At 41.2% G+C, this 17,138-nt stretch overlaps 1 protein-coding gene across 2 annotated transcripts in view; it reads left to right on the plus strand.

Moving 5' to 3' along the window:
* Window positions 1-17,138, plus strand: part of grb10b (growth factor receptor-bound protein 10b) — a 71,184-nt gene that overhangs the window by 44,243 nt on the left and 9,803 nt on the right. For both annotated transcript variants that reach the window (XM_053326618.1, XM_053326619.1), the window contains exons 6-8: window positions 11,406-11,562; window positions 15,766-15,881; window positions 16,376-16,450. In XM_053326618.1, the coding sequence (XP_053182593.1) occupies window positions 11,406-11,562; window positions 15,766-15,881; window positions 16,376-16,450 (348 nt within the window). The remainder of the gene's footprint in view (window positions 1-11,405; window positions 11,563-15,765; window positions 15,882-16,375; window positions 16,451-17,138) is intronic.

Here is a 17,138-nt window from a genome sequence, read left to right on the forward strand (position 1 = left end):
TAATATGCAGCACATGATAGCCTCCAGTGTACACACATTTCAACTGTAGTGATTATGCATTAAAAATGATTAGTCGGGGTTGAGCATAGCTCAGCGGGTAGCGCTCCCACCCCATGTGTTGAGGCTACAGTCCTCGTTGCAGGTGACCCCGGTTCGAATCCCGAGTCGAGCGGTCTTATCCTGCGTGTCATTCCCCCTCTCTCTCTCTACCTGTTTCCTGTCTATCTCCACTGTCCTGTACATTAAAGGCAAAAAACCTGAAAAAATATACTTAAAAAAAAAAAAAAAGATTAGTCATAAGTTACTATAGTACATCATAGAAACACTACGGCAGCATTGTGACACTGGAAATAGTAGAAAAAATATATAGCTTTACGAGGGGAAAAAAACTGTAATCATGACCAATTTCAAGTGATTTGAGGGAAGTGAAGTAAGCTGTGCAAAAACTAGCCATTGTTCTGGTAGCCTAAATCAGTGGTTCCCAATCTCAGGTTTGGGGCTCCTAATATGGGTCACAAGAAAAAGAGGCTGTAAAACACATTTAAGTGGCACAAAACAGCTTAAAACTATCAACAATTCTGTTTTAGTTCGTTTTAGTTAAACTTAAATAGTAGGTAACTATTTTTTATGTTTTATGTTTCTCGATAAGAATTTGATCCATTTGGTCCGTCAAAGTCACATTTGATTTTTTTTTTATCTCAAGTTGGCAGAGAGCTAAACTGGAAGTTAACCATGTCAGTCAGTGGAATTCTAAGGTACACATGCTCTATGGGTACCCTTGAGCTCTGGCAAACTAATCATTGTCATTGACAAAAAACACATTACTAAGTGCACCTGTGTGGGATTTCAGCCACAGATTCCAGAATAAAAAATGTGATATATTGTGAAATACAAAGTGACTTACCTGGCGGTGATAGGCTTAATCAACACTGTGTGAACTCTTTTGGAAAGTGCTTGAACGTAACAGACATTCATTTATATGTATGCACTCAAGCTTTAAGGCGTCACAAGCCAACAAGATAAGGAAACTGATTAATGCAGTATAATTCCAGATGCATGGCAGGAACTGAAGCATAGGCAATCTGACAGGCAGGTACTACATATTGCCCAGATTTAAATTATATCATCATAGCTAATTTTCCAGAGATATATTAATACGATCTTGAATTCTTTATCAAGGTAATGGTAGGAAATCAAAAGCCTTAAATATTATAACATCTTAAATAAATAATCCTGTATGCATGTATTTAAATTCACTAAATGTCTTTTCTTAGGAGCCTGACTGGACCACCCAGGCATTGGGGGCTGATACACCTTTAATGGTCCATCCTTCATTCCTTGTCCCAGTAGGCAGGCAGTGTAAGATTAGAAGCTACAACTTTCACCCAGCTAATAGGGCAGGATCCCATTACTTCTGCTGCTAATGGGAATCCCTGATAGCGTTCGCTCGCTGCTGGGTTTCAATACGATTGTCAGAGTATCCTGTATGCACTTGTGCATTTATCTTCATCTCTTAGTTTAGATGACAGAATGTAACTTAAGTTCATGACAACAAACTTTGCTTAGGTTGCACATTTGAGAAAGAAGCTGTGTAAAATACCTTTTTAGTGCAATATTTTCTTTGTGATTTTGTGTGCATGTGTACTCATGCACAGCCAAGTGTGCATGAGTACAAGTGTATAGACTTGTTTTCTGGATTTGTGTGTGTCCATGTGTTTCACAAAGAGAGCAATGTGTTGCTGCCTGTAGGCATTTCATCTGGCCAAAGCTGAGCAGAGCTGCTGGACTCATGTAGGTCATGGAGACTGCATCTCTCTCTCTCTCTCTCTCTCTCTCTCTCTCTCTCTCTCTCTCTCTCTCTCTCTCTCTCTCTCTTTCTCTCTCTTTCTCTCTCTCTCTCTCTCTCTCTCTCTCTCTCTCTCTTTCTCTCTCTCTCTCCCTTCTCTCTCCCTTCTCTCTGCCTTCTCTCTGCCTTCTCTCTCTCTCTCTCTCTCTCTCTCTGCCTTCTCTCTCTCTCTCTCTCTCTCTCTCTTCTTTCTGCCTTCTCTCAGCCTTCTCTCTCTCTCTCTCTCTCTGTCTCTATCTCTCTCTCCCTTCTCTCTGCCTTCTCTCTCTCTCTCTCTATCTCTATCTCTCAGGGAAAGTAGGACAGCTCAGATTTCTGAAGCAACGTCTGTAAAAAGGAGTGAAGAAATAGGAAGGATGATAATGAGAAATGAAAAAGCTTTTTAAAACAACCGTTATTTAATTAATCAGTTTTTTGTTACATATTACCTTTTTATTTCATTATTTTGTTACTGTGTTACTCATCAGTCATGTACAGCAGAAAAACATTGAACTATCTTCTAACTATCAGTGTTCATTCTTTTAGAAAGTTTGAAAGTGTTTCTGTATTATTTAAAAAAAAAAAAATTAGATTACCACAGGCATTAATATATGTTAAAGTACAACTATTTTTGGATTCAAATCAAGGAGAAACAGCTCAAGGTTAAAAGCTCAGACAAAGATGAGAGAGAAAAGAGAATAAATGTTCATCTTTCTAGACGGGAAACAGGCAAAGGAAAGATTTTTTTTTTTTTTAAAGTGAAGTTACAGCTTGTAGCTACAGCCCTCAGCTTTATATTGCTAGAAGACCCATCAGAGGTATTAGGAGACAAAGACAGATAAGCAACCTGACTCAAAGGTCTGGCATTTGGATTTGTGTCAGGAGAGAGACAAAGAGAGAGAGAGTGACAGACAGAAGAGAGTGTAATCTTGGCATCTCCAGAGAAAACTTTGGTTATTGGGGACACTTTGTACAGAACTGTGGCACATACAGTACTGTAATTTCACTGAATGGGAAATGCTTCTTTGGAGCTTCCTGTGATGCTAGTATTCATCGTTTTACACTCATGGGACATAAGGACCTTAAGATGAATTACCTTTTTTTTCTGTAACATACGTGTTTGTACCACACAAGTTTTAGCTAATGTAAAAAATAAACCTTTGCACTTTGAACTTTGCCTTACATACAGTATGAGGCAACACCACCACTGCTTGCCATACAACCAGTGAGCCATGTACTGCCAAAATCATGCCAGTGATGTCATCCTTTGTTTCGCCCAATCCCAATTCCCCTGCCCCCTCCTTGTGCCCTCCTGCTGTAATTGGACAATGGCTCCAAATCGGCAGTGGTCTGAAAGGACATTTGCTACCCAGGGTTTTCTGGTAATCAGCCCTGGTGAACAATTAAGCATCCGCTCCCACTTTCACTCCTGTTGGTAAAATATTTGGATCCTCACAGGATGTTTCTCAGCAGGTAGCCACAATAAATAGAGGAGAGAAAGTTATTGCATCATCATAACCCTGTCGAGATGGCATCTAAAAGGTGTGTCGCTAGGTCCTGTGCAACTCTATTTTAAATGAAAAAGGATATGTTTCATTTCTCAACCAGCTGGTGATACTCTGTTGTGGAATTCAAATGATTTGAATCTAAATGAGTTAATAGGATACCACGCTACAAGGATATTTTGTTTGAAACTTTATGAAAAGTCAGATAACCATAAAATGATGGGTTAGGGTTAGGGTGCACCATGACTTTTTTTATCCTAGTTTGGTTTAGTGCAAAATATTCTTCTTCTTCTCTCTATTTTCTAGCCAGTTTGCATGCCAACCACTGTTTAACTGAACATAGGTATATTACCTTGCCTCTGTCTTCAGATACCTAAAAACTTACCTGTTGTGATAGATTCATATAGTTAATATAATTTATAGCTTTCCAAATGCCTGACCTGAATCTGTGGTATCTGACCGGCATTGCTAATTAAATTTGACCCAGCTCAGCTCCAGAATCTTTCAACCTACAACTCTCTGAGCCTAAGTGGGTGTTAAGACTCCATTGTTTACAGACAGAGCAGGCTCTGTGGGCAACCTAACTACCCAATATACAGTTTGTGGTCTGATGCATGGCTGCACAGTTGCAGAAATGGCAGCCTGCCACTGTACATGACTTTGTATTGTCAGTGTGCACTGAGTCTTTTCCTCCTACGTTTCTCTCTCTATACATCTCCCACTCTATACGATCCCTCCCTCTCTCTTCCCCCCTCCCTTCCTTCCTCCCTTTTCCCTCCCCCTGCCCCCTGACCACTAAATCCCTTTTTGCCTTCTTTTGCTTCACTGGGCCCAGATAGGCCTCTATGTCTTGGGTCTTAATTTGACATGGTAATTGGATGACAAGGGACAGTTTGCCGTCCCTTCCTCATGAGTCAGCAGAGTTTTCTTGGCAAGTTCCTCCCACTCCTGCTGACTACAGGCACTCAGTGGGGACGGCCAATTGTCCGAGGCCCATTCAGGTTTTTGTGTCTCCATCTCATCATTGGGACGTCAGTTTCCACTGGCAGCCTGGACCACACACAGCACCACATTACAGTTGGAGGGTCTTTACAGAGGGCACTTGTTAATGGGAATATGACGCTGGGGTGGGTCGTGTGAGCCAAATCAGCTTATCAATGACTACAGTTCTTTTTTGGCAACACTTTTTTTTCCAACAGAGAAAGCAGAGCAGATATAGCTAAATGTTGACAGTGGGGGAGGGTGACTGATGAACTCCTTAAAGTCAGCGCCTTGTGATTTTCCATATAGAAAGAAAAGTGCATTTATGCAATAAAACTGCAAACTTTACTGTGAAGCCTTGGCAATGCTACATGGTGTGTCATTGTTAAAGGAAAATATATAAAGTTATCTAAAATTAGTCCCAGAAACATCAAGTTTATGTACGTTATTCACTCTGAACACAACTGGATATGTTTACATTGGAAGCTTGCAACTTTTTCTGACGTGGTTCTTTTGGAATAACACCTCAAAAAGTTTGATGTCCTGGACCAATCCACTACTATATTCTTTACTTTCCCTGAATATACAATCTGGTTTTCCCTCAGGAATAATTCATTTTCAATAATCTGTCTGCTGAATCAACCAATATCGTGTGTAATTTCTTCCATAGGCAAGTTTCTTTAGCATCTTGTATGAGTTCCCAGAATAAAGTAAGATGGACTTTTGCTTCTCCAAATTTTGCCTCCCAGGCAAAACTTCCTGTCACTTGCAAGCTCAGCCAATCGGATGTTGAGGTAATATATGGTTAAGGTTCATTTAAAGGCTGTGGTTAGGGTTAGGGTAGGCCAGTCGCAAGGGATACAAAAATTGCCTGAAGGCTCAACTCAGGGCAAGAAAGTCCCTGGGCGTGCTAATCGGAAAGAATTTTCCCATTTCCCAGTTGCTTCAATGTTCCAGGAAGAGTTGACATGAGAGCTGATGTCAGTGTTGAATTTGCATGTGAGTATGTTTTGTGGCAAGACATTGGAGGCAGCTGTTCAAAGTTATGGACATAATTCTGACACTGTCTAAAGAATTTACTATTGTGATTTGCATTTTTGTTTTCATGATGCTTCTGCTGGTTTACTCACACTGACATTCCTCTCCCTGGTGCAGCTGTTATCCAGTTAGCAATTCCTTTTCAAGTGCTTCACAACATTGCCCACATGTAATGGATTCTAATGTGTGTGCAGGCTTGTATGCCTAATGTCTAATAGTCTTTTTGAATGGTAATCTGCCACAGTAACTCCTATCTGATGTAATGTCTTGTAATGTGTACGTAATACCAGTGGAACTATTTATAGAACAGCAGCCAATTTCCCAAAGCGCGGCGATGGATGCGTGTGATCCGCTGGGCGTGCACACACATGCTTGTGTACATACTTCAGTTTGCACAAAGCAAGTTCTCATACAGTGCAGTTTACTTTTTCTTTGTCTGTTTGTGCCTGTCTAGTTTTAGTCTAGCTGTCTTTGTGTGTGTCTGTGAGAGGATTATGTGTCCATGTGCACGCAGACACCCACATCATGTGCACGCCTCATAGTATGCATGTATGTGCACTGCAGCTGTGTCTATGTGACTGTGTGCAACACATCCATGTAAGTGAGCACATCTGGGTGCCTGGGTGTCTGATGGAGGGAGTGTGTTGCCTGTAGTTCTATCTATCCTAAGGGGATTACATCACAGGGCAGTTATCAGACCTGAGTCATCAGAGAGGTTGAGAGGCCCCGCTCTGCTCGGCTCCTCCATCTATTTTCTCCATCCATTTTCTTCTTCTTTCTCTCCCCTTCTTTCTTTCTTTCTGTCTGTCTTTCTTTCTTTCTTTCTTTCTTTCTTTCTTTCTTTCTTTCTTTCTTTCTCTCCCCTTCTTACTTTCTTTCTTTCTTTCTTTCTTTTTTCATTTCTTTCTCTTTCTTTCTTTCTCTTTCCTTTTCATTTCTTTCTTTCTCTTTCATTTTCTTTGTTCCTTTCCACTTGGGTGTCTCTTTCACTCTCACCTTTGCCTGCCATCTGTTTTAAAAGAAGATCACCAGGAAGTAGAGTAGGTCAGTGAAAATGTGTCACTCCACTGTCATTTCTTTCAGCTTTCACATTCCTTCCACTCATGAGGCAGTGTAACGGTACCACACGGCAAGATAAGATTTACACAGCAAATCGAGGATCAGTCGCACCCAAATCACTCCACATTTCATCATTTAAATGTGTGTGTATGTGAGAGGCAGACTCTGACAGAGGACAGAAAAGGAGCATCCCATTAGTTGAGTTTTGAAGTCATGCATGACCTCAGCTGATTGGTGTCACCTGACTCTTAAAATCACCAGTGACACTCAAAGATGTTGGTGAGGGGCTCTTTATAATGTGACAAGTAGATACTTTCCTGGTGATTCCTGATATCTCACTCCACTGCTCAAGTCATCTCATATTAGTTTTTTTATCACCACACTTGCTTTTTCTCAGTGGCAATGCATCTTCTTATCTTGGGAGTTAAACAGCTCCTCACAGAATTTCGTTATAGATAATTCCTAAACCCCAAAGTCTGACAGAGGACAATGAACATGTAATCAGCTGGAATATAACTGTCTGGAAAGATCTTACAATTCCTGTTCCCAGGTCCAAAGTTATAACTGCATATTTGCCACTGATAAACCATCTAATCAAACAAGGCTTAGCTTAATGCTGTGTATCAAATAAAATTGTTTTGCTTGCAGTGTTGTGTAAGCACTGGAGATTCAACATGGCAGACGAGGAGAATGAGCCTTTTCATTTTTATTAGTTATGAATTTGTTTTCCTGCGCTCCGATCCTTCTCAACGCTCCAGTGAGTTTTACTGGGAGCTAAATATGCAAGATAATATAACAAGAGGTTGCCACTCTACCCTAGATCCCACGCCTCCCTTCACAGGTGCTCTGACTAACTGTTAGGAGTTGCCCTTTTTTTGTATGTACAAGAATATGACCCTTCACTGACTACCCATATGCAAACATTGCCACACTGGACCAGTTGTGGTTTGACCCAAGCTCTCTGCTGTGCTGGGAGAGTGCTTTTATCACCTACCTGGGGTCCACCAAAATCTTTTTACTTACATATATGAAACAACTCTGTTCTAGATGTACTAGATAAAGTGCAGTCAGACCAGATCATCAGACATTTTTCAGCAATGGTGAACATGGAGTTTTCCCTCAGTGCTCACTCCAGTTTGAAAGGGGTATGACAGAAACCATGTCATGGGATTACCATTCCTATATTCTAAATGTCCAATTAGTGGGAATAAGTAAATCTCTTCCCATTTTTCATGCCAATTCTTTGGATTTTGGATGAGTTGATTTGATGTCAATTGACTGATTGACAAACCCTGAACATTCCCGCAGTGTACATAAACCTGTATTGCAGCGTACATGATGTGTGCAGCCTTCTTGGGGCTTTCCCCTCTCGATGACTAACTGTGACGTAGGCGAGGGTGTGTGTGTCTTGGTCTGTGTGAGTGCAGTGGCAGTGAGGGGGTGGGTGGGTGGATGGGTGGGTTGAGACAGCTGTGTAGGCTAGATATGTAGTTAACAGTAGGAAGCATTCATACTACACATTCTGCTGTAGTGTGTCATCAGACAGCGTCTCTCTCTCTCTCTATCTCTCTCTCTCTCACTTCCCTGTGCTTCCCACTCTTTTTCTCTTTTTCCTTTCATTTCTCACGTCTATCTATCTCCTACCCCCCCCCCCCCCCCCCACACACACACACACACTCCCCCACCCCTCCACACACACATACATACGTGCCTGTGTGCATGTGCAGTCATTCACACACATACACACACAGTTCTCTCACTCTCTCCCTTCCCCCAGGTCCAAACTCCCCCCTTTCCCTCCATCCCTCCCTCCTCAAAGTTTCCCGCTATAGTAAATTAAGTTGTATCTTTCTAACTGCTGCTATTTCCTTGTTCCTTCTGTAGAAGAGGGCATATTCCTGAATTACATCTCACCCACACATGTACAAACACACACACACACACACACACACACACACACACACACAGACACACACCCTCCCTTCCTTCTTCTGAATAAAGTAGGAAAAAAAGAAGAGGAACTTGCTTCAAGGACAGCATAAAACTGTTCTCGCCTCCCCCAGACGGGGTGTGTCAAGGCTTTTGTCCGTCTGATGCCATATTAAATATCGGAGTTAAAAGGAGGGGTGCGTGGGGGGGCAGTGTGTGCGTGAGCCTGTGTGCGTTTGAGTGCATGCGTGCAAAAGTCTCCAGGTTTTTTTTTTTTTGTTCTTTAGAGAGAAAGAATGTTGGCACGAAGCTAGCCACCAGGGGAGGAGAAGAAGGTTGGAGTGCTCAAGTGCTGCTCCAGGTTTGTTTCATTTCATTTGCTCTGTAATGAGTCTTGTTACTGCTGTGAGAGGCAGAGAGATCTGACTGGGGAGTTCAAAGTTAAGCCACAGGGAGGGAGAGAGGGAATGGAGGGAGGGAAGGAAGGGAGGGAGAGGAAAAGAGAGGCAAAGAAGCAGAGAAAAAACATACAGTCCAACAAGCCCTCACTTGAAAACTTTTGGAGGCAAGAAAAGCGACAAAGACAAACTTTTTTTCCTTTTCTTTTTTCTTTTTTTTTTACTGTATCTTTCATACTTTCTTCCTTTGCCTTTTCCTCCTCCTTGTCTGCACTGTCCCACACCCTTCTCAAATGAAGCCTCTCGCTTGGAGTTCTGAAAAGAAACTGAAGAAGAGAGCTTGCAAGAGGTTTGAAAAAGTTGGCTGTGTCTGTGCATGACTGTGTGTCTGTGTGTCTACTGGAGTGTGTATGACTCTGAGTGTGTGCGTGCGTGCGTGTGCGTACGTGTATGTGTGTGTGTGCGTCTGTGTGGGAATGATTACATCAGCCTGCTGCAGCCTTATGATTGGTTGGTGAGCGTGTGGTTTGATTCAGTGTGCCTCAGAGCCCGTGGCTGAGGCTGTAACCCTTTGTGAGGGGGAGAGAGAGAGAGAGAGAGAGAGAGAAGGAGAGAGAGGGAGAGAAAGAAAGATAGTTGTCAGACTCAGCCGGCACTGGAAGCACTGTACTGTACCTGCTGCCACCCGATCGCTGACTGTCTCTGTGTCTCTATTCTGTGAGCTGTGCAGTAGACACACAGTCACACAGACAGTTTTTGTTTTTTTCTTTTATTTTAAAGATAGACACGGCGGCCTAGATAGACTGAAGGACTAGTCTCCAGGGTATGTGACAGGTAGCACAACTGCAACTGTCAACTGTTGGCATTCAAATTTGAATCAGTCTTTTCTTTCTGGAGGAGAAAAAGGCGACAGAACAGCTGGGTTGTCTGTCTTAGTGTCTGTGTTTGAGTGTGTGTGTGTGTGTGTGTGTGTATATGTGTGTGGGGAGCCAGGCTCACTCCAAAAAAATGCCTTCGTGTTCCCCGGACTGCTGCCTATTGCGGGCCGTGGAGGTAAGACCGCTCTCTTTCTGTGTCTGTTATCTCTCCTTGTGTGTCTCTGCTTCTCTTCGCCTCCTTCTCTTTTTACATTTTAAGACCGTTTCTCTTTGAAGTACTGCTGCGCTTAACCAGAGGCGAGAAATGGAATGTGTAAATACCCAGAAGGCCGAAGACAATTTGTCTTCTTCAAGATGTGAACGAAGCAATGAAAAAAAAAAAGAGTAAAATATGTCAGCAGCTTTGAATGATTGAGGCTTTCTTGCTTTTTTTTTTTTTTTTTTTTTTTTGTCTCTTGACCATTTTGGATGGATGGAGCACTTCAGGCCTGATCTGTGCAAACTGTGATGCTATGAGCTGCGTCTTTGCACAGGAGGAGAACAGGATTTCTTTGTCGTGATATGTTATGTGGGAAGTGTGCATATATTTCATGTGTAGGCTTAGAAGGCTAGAATGTAGGCTTACAAGGCTCAATTACTCTGCAGGTTAAGTGGGCTTCTCTAGTTTTCTCTGTGGGCCATTAGATGTGTATCCAGTGAATGTGACTGCATGGTTTCCTTGTAAATACCCAACCTGTGGACACATAGTGGAAGTAAAAGACTATTTAACACAATAGGGACAGGGGGTATATTTCCTGGATCTTTCTCTAGGGTGAATATGACAAATGAAAGCTTACCTACAGTGTATGTATCTGTGTAAAAAAAATGTCACGGAACTATTTAGATATATATGGATGTAGATCGGATCTTAGACATGGGGGGCATCTGTTCGGCGTCTGATGCATTATTGCTTTACAATATCTCTTATCGTGTGATGCCTGGATAGCTCAGTATGTGTGCGAGTATGCGTTTGAATCAGTTTTTTTAAAGGAAACTAATGATAACAGGTGTTATTCAAAAGCGATCATAAATTATTCAACAAAACCCACATTCATACTGAAATTCACTGTCCATAGTCTTATTATTGGCTCAATTTCAACATGTTAAGCTATAGAAAAAAATTCAATCTGGGCTCGAAGTGAATGCGATCTTATCTGTGGATACTTGCATACATTTTTTGATAGGCTATTATTGGAAACACTGTGCCTACTTCCCCTTGAGCTGTAGTATATGCTCACTTGGGGTAAGTAGCCCTGCTTTGTGTTCACAAAAGCAGACGCATGTTATACACAAGGCTTAATTTGCTTATTTGTTATACCAACAAGTTGCTTTAAGAAATGCTTGTCTGTTATTTCTAACGCCACAATTGCTACATTGTCTTAAATGTCTGTTCTTTTCTATTGTATGCAATAATTACAGGCCTGTATATGCCATAGTGTATGGGGCACTATATGATACATACTATGCTAACATTTGAAGGCAATTGCTGGTTTCACCCATACATTAGGCTGTGTTTTGAAAAAGTGTGTCTGTTAAATAACTTTATCACAACTTCATATTCCCTGTGGGGTAATCTAATTTTATTTTAAATTGACCTTTCATAACATAGAACACAATTATAACTATTCAAATGCTTCCCCCCCCCATTTTCCAATGATCTTTATTGAAAAGGCACTGTTCTTTAGTTTACCAAACTACCTTCAAATGATCTTTGCTTATTATAACTGAACCCTAATCTGTTTCCTCTTTACAGATTGTGAAGATCTTCAGTGAAGACGGCATGGGTAAAGTGGTGGAGATTCCAGCCGACATGACGGCCAGGGACCTTTGCCAGCTCCTGGTGTATAAAAGCCATTGTGTGGACGACAACAGTTGGGCACTTGTTGAGCACCACCCGCTGCTAGGGCTAGGTAAGAGGTACAGCCCTGCAGGCCTCAAACACTGTTCACATACACACAAGAGCACATATAAACGCACGTATCGACATGAACAGACCTACACACAGACCCACGTGCCCATACAAAAACCCACGGACTTTCGGGTGGGTTGAGACATGCAATACATTCAGTGTATTCATATACACAGGTGCATTCACATGTATGCATGCGTGCCCGCATAGTAGGGCAGACAGGCAGTCCAGGCGCATATTCTCACGCAGGCATGTATTCAAGCATGAGAGCATGCACATACTATAGAGCATATGCATGCACCGTGACATGATATCCAGTGATCTAATCAAGTACCTCACAGTGTGAAAGGGTGCCGTAGCAGTGCAGTGTTATGCAGAAGGAGCAGGACAATGTTATCTTGTGAAAACCTGAAACTGACATTTTTCACACACATTGCACTTCGTGTCATTGAACAATATGTATGTTAGATGTATTGATTAGCCTGTGGTCAAAAAGAAAGTGATGGAAATAGATGTGATCTGTATGGACAGTGTTGGTATTAAGGATGGAGCTGTTGCTGCTAGATGACAGATTGTAATGGTGGAAGGTATGAGGTTATAATCTTAAATCTTGTCATAAAAGCTGATGCTAAGTACAGATGTGTTGAGATTAATATCACTTTTTAACTGCTAACTGATGACTCAGTAAGAGGAGACTGTGTTCAAAGGGGCTGATGAAGGTTTGAGCAGACAGATTTATAACAGATAACGGGTTTAAGTAGAGGCTGTCTTTCCCAGAGACTCTTATTAAAGCCTGCCAATACCCTAGGGACTCTTGTAGAACAGGCAGAAACTATATTTGTCCCCAACTAAAATTAAACACACAGCTATTGATACATCTTGCATATTAAGACTTTTTTTAGTATTACAGAGTAGTTAAATTGAGTCTTGTTGCTAATAGAAAAGTTTTATGGTTCTACAGAGAATAGTGGGTGGAAAAGAAAGAGAAAGTATCACATACGATATTTGGCATCCTTCACTGATTTTTTAAAAATTCTGGCAGGTCGATTTAAGTGTTTTTGAGGCACCAAATAAATAGAATCATCCTGGGTATGGAAAAAGATCCAGGACAGTTGCATTAGATATTTGACCCCATTATTCTGGGTCCTGAGCTACTTGTTAAGAATAGCGAAGATTATACTATGTTTTCTCTCCTCTTATCATCCATTGAGAGGCAATTGTGTGAAGGGCACAGAATGAGAAGCTAAAGGAAGAGACATGATAATTGAAGGTTATGGATTAGGAGATGTAAGTGATGAACACTGTAACAAAATCTTTGCCGCCTTGCGCTCTTCTCCCTATCAGAGACGGTGTAATGTTATTGATCTAGTTCTATAAATGACAAAAAGGTGGTAGAGATGATTGATGTAGAGTGTGAAAGGCTGTCGTTCATGTTCAGATGCTCTTCAGTTGAGGAGCTCTCCTGACAATAGACTGCACCAGACAGAGAATTGTACTAGATGTTAAAAAGGTCAAAATGGTAGCAGTTACAGAGATAGCCTTTTTTCATACAGTAGATTCTTTATAGATTTAGTAATATGCAGGATATTGATTAATCAAGGCGTGTCAAACTTGTTGCTACGTGAGGAGGTTTGCGTTTCTGTCAGGGTGATTCTATGTTAGACTTGGCAGCATAACAGTAAGTTTGGAAAGCCATGGCCAGCTGAACGTCAGAAAACCCAGCATCCCCCAGAGGAGAGTGCGATTATAAAGCACTTATGGAAGACAAGTTGAGCCAGTGCTCTGTGCTCATGTCTGCACAGTTTAACAGATGTGGGAGAGAAGGGGGTGTAGTTTTTATATGAAGAGCAGCCTGCCAGGTAGTGAAACACGGAGAGAGGGATGATGACAAAAAACATATGTCAAAACATTTCATTTTTGCTGTTTCAGCTGAAATCCTTGTTTTGGATCTAACTTTTTGTTTTGCTAAGATTTTAGTCTTGTATCTACACATAGATTCTTACACTGTCATATGAGGAAACTTTCAGAAAATATATTGCATTATTCAAAGTACAGGTCCCAAAACTCTAACCTAATATTTCACCATCCATCATGATCTGATTACATTTCTCACCAATGCAGCCAACACGATGCTGCCAAATACAGTTAGGTTGGTTTTTGTTGTGAGTGACATCATTTTTGGCTGGGAGCAACTCTATTCTATTATAGCCTTTCTTCTGTTCTGGTGCACCTGTGCTGCAACCGTATTCTTTGCTGGTCTGGAATAACTACTTATCGTATTTTATGTCTAGGAGTTTCAGTAAATGAGACGTGATAAAGCTGCAGTGTGCTGATTGTTAGAATTAAAGGGTTATGTCTTTGCTACTGCAGAACCTGTACAGCTTCTGACTGTGTGTGTGTGTGTGTGTGTGTGTGTGTGTGAGAGTGTGTGTTTGTGGATACGTGCACATGAGGGTTGTGTCCATGGATACAAAATTATAAGCTGTTGAAACGGTGGCTAATACTGGTTTTACAATACAATTAGTGGTATTAGTTAATCTTCTGTGTATTGTTTGGATTGTGTTTGCCTCACAAATGTTTTAATTAAGATCTTTTAACAAATGACTGGGTTGGTTTGGAGCTGTGTTACTTGTCTGCTATTTATATTACCGGTACTTTAGTTTAAAAGATACGTCAATACTTTTAATAGTCTTAAGTACATTTTGAATGACCCAGAAGAAACTCAGAAATATATGTTTAGTAGATGAAGTTAGTCATTTGAAATAAAGTTTGAATAGCCTATATCCATTAAGGTTATGTTTTCGAATATTATGTTTGTTGTCAACAGTATATTAGAGGTAAGTGTATTTTGACATGTGGAAACTGGAATTAGAAAAATGCATAGGGTTTTTGTTTTGTGAACAGTATGCAAGATTCCTTTTGTGTGTGTGTGTGTCTGTGTGTCTGTGTCTCTGTGTCTCTGTGTGTGTGCAGACTGTGTCTGCGCTCCACATGTATGTGCCCTGACACTTAATGTGTGCACATGTGGTTGAGCGATAGACGAGAATAGAAGTTTCAGAGGGGCCCAAACAATGGTTTGTTTGAATAGAGAGGCCTATTCCCGTACATAGCTGCCCACTCCTAGTGCAATACTGAATGGGATGAAATGGCCCTTTTGAGATAAGTAACGTTGACCTCTACTAGTCAGCATGAAAAGGTTAACAGCAACGGGACACTGAGGTAGTGTTGCCAGGGTGAGTCACTGTCACGAACATGAATGACTCATCAGATAGGCAACAGGATGAAACAGAAAGAAAAAGAACATTCGTGACCATGTTAAAGAGATTGTGACAGAAGGATAAAGAGGGAGAAAGGAGGGGCCACATGAAATTAGATAATGACCTGAGATGGAGCTGTGCAGTCAGATTTCTCAGTTCTCTATTTCACATCAAAAGTAGTTATCAAACCATGTACAGCGCTATTGCTGAAGCTAGTCAAGTTACAGAATTTTAATTGAATCTACTGGGGAAAGGATGTGTTTTATTAAAGACTCGACAGGGGGAACTTCTAACGCTGTTGGAATTGACTGAGTCATGTCCGGTGTCAGCATTACAGAGAAAATAAATCACCAGGACCTCTGACCACATCCACAGAAGGACACACTTTTAGCTGAATCACAGGCTCTTTTATTCTCATTGAAAAAGAATGGCCTGGGTCACATCATCAGTCACAGCTTGTTTGATGAGCACAAACCATTGAAACCAGAGTGCATTTTTAAACATCTTTGTAGGCCACTGAACAGGTCAAATGAATCCCAGGAATTTTTTGTTTTAAGCAGTTCACTTTCATTTTGCCCGAATCATCATACATATATATATTTCTTTTTTCTCTTTTTTTTTAAATGAAGTATTTCTTCTTTCTGTTTTAATTGTACTGGGTTTTTGTTTTTGTAGACTTTCTGTTTCTGTGTTACGAGGTTGATAATAGATATTTCCTCCCAACAGTCTACACAGCTTATCAGCAACTTCCATGTTGTTTGTGTAACACACTCAGGGGAATTTTGTTCAGTTTATGTGTTTGTTCCTCTCCCTTTGGTCAGACAGGGATACATCACATTGCATATGACTTTCACTCACTTGACACATTGTCATAATTATTAGAATTTGATGGAAAGGCTTAAATAATAAATAATAACCTTGTGTCATTGTCTCTCCCTTCACCTCAGAGCGCTGTCTAGAAGACCATGAGTTGGTGGTTCAGGTCCAGGCTTCTATGAACAGCGACAGTAGATTCCTCTTCAGAAAGAACTATGCCAAATATGAATTCTTCAGAAACCCTCTGGTAATTGCTTTTTCTTTGACATTTCTAAACATGCCATGTCACTTCTGACTTCTTGTTGAAATATGTTCTACCTATAGCCTGTAATAAAACAAACAAAAACACATGGGGCAACAGCTTCTTGTGGATTTCATATTGCCTGCTTTTTTTCTTTCTTTTTTTCAGTGTTTATGTCTTTAGTTTTTAGATTATTAGAAATAAATAGATAAAGATTAGGAAAATATCTATTGAGGCCTAATGAAAAGAGGGCAGTAAAGTTTTTATGCTCTAAAGAGCAGCCAGAGATGATCCGGAGATGAAATGAAAGGCATGCTCCTTGACAAAGTGCCTCTCTTCATTTTGTGTTATTGTGAAAGGTTATGACAGCTGACAGTACTAATGAGATTTGCGTGACGTTTCTTTTTCTGTCATGAATTCCTACCCCCTAATTAATGTCACAGTGGCTGATATTTGCTGTCTGTCTGCCTCTGTCTCTCTCCACCTTTTTCTTCCACTAGACATTTTTCCCAGAGCACATGGTTGCATGGTGCCAGGAAACCAATCGTATGATTCCACCATCTCAGCTCCTGCAGGTACACACGGCACACACACACACACACACACACACACACACACACACACACACACACCACACATTTCTCTGTGTCTGTCTCTCATTCTCTCTCCTCTTCCTGACACGCACACAGCTTACTTTACCTCAGAGTCAGCACCCGCTACATACTGTACAATCAAGCTGACATACCTCACCTCTGACCCTTAGACAGTGTGTCTCGTCAGAGTCTGCAGTAATAACTACTGTTGATCCCCTGTTGACATATGACTGTCTCGGCACACGCACCGCAGGCCCGACATGTATGATGGATAGAATTAAGCAGTCAGAAATAGAACACACAGTTCCTCACTTACCTATCTTGTGTGCACTGTATAAATTCACACACGTGACCTCGTACCTCGAGAGCACTCACGGGCCGTATACTGATTTCACAAAAGATATGAAGACAAAAAAAAAGTCTGGGAGGAGCCCAGACAAAAACATTCTTGGGATTTTGAAGAGCTTTGGCTGTAATGGATTGAGGGTGTACATCCAGTCTGACTCTCTCCTGTATCATGTAATGGAGCTGTCAGAGACAGAACCACAAGTGGAATCCATCCCTTCATCCTTGCCACTCACCAAAAGCTTTTAACTCCCCTGCTGATCATATAGACCTTATGCTCCGTTATGCTCTACGTAGAGGAGTCAATAAATGAATGGGGCGGGCC

This window comes from Scomber japonicus, chromosome 10, assembly GCF_027409825.1.
Source record: "Scomber japonicus isolate fScoJap1 chromosome 10, fScoJap1.pri, whole genome shotgun sequence".
In the NCBI taxonomy this organism is placed as follows: domain Eukaryota; kingdom Metazoa; phylum Chordata; class Actinopteri; order Scombriformes; family Scombridae; genus Scomber; species Scomber japonicus.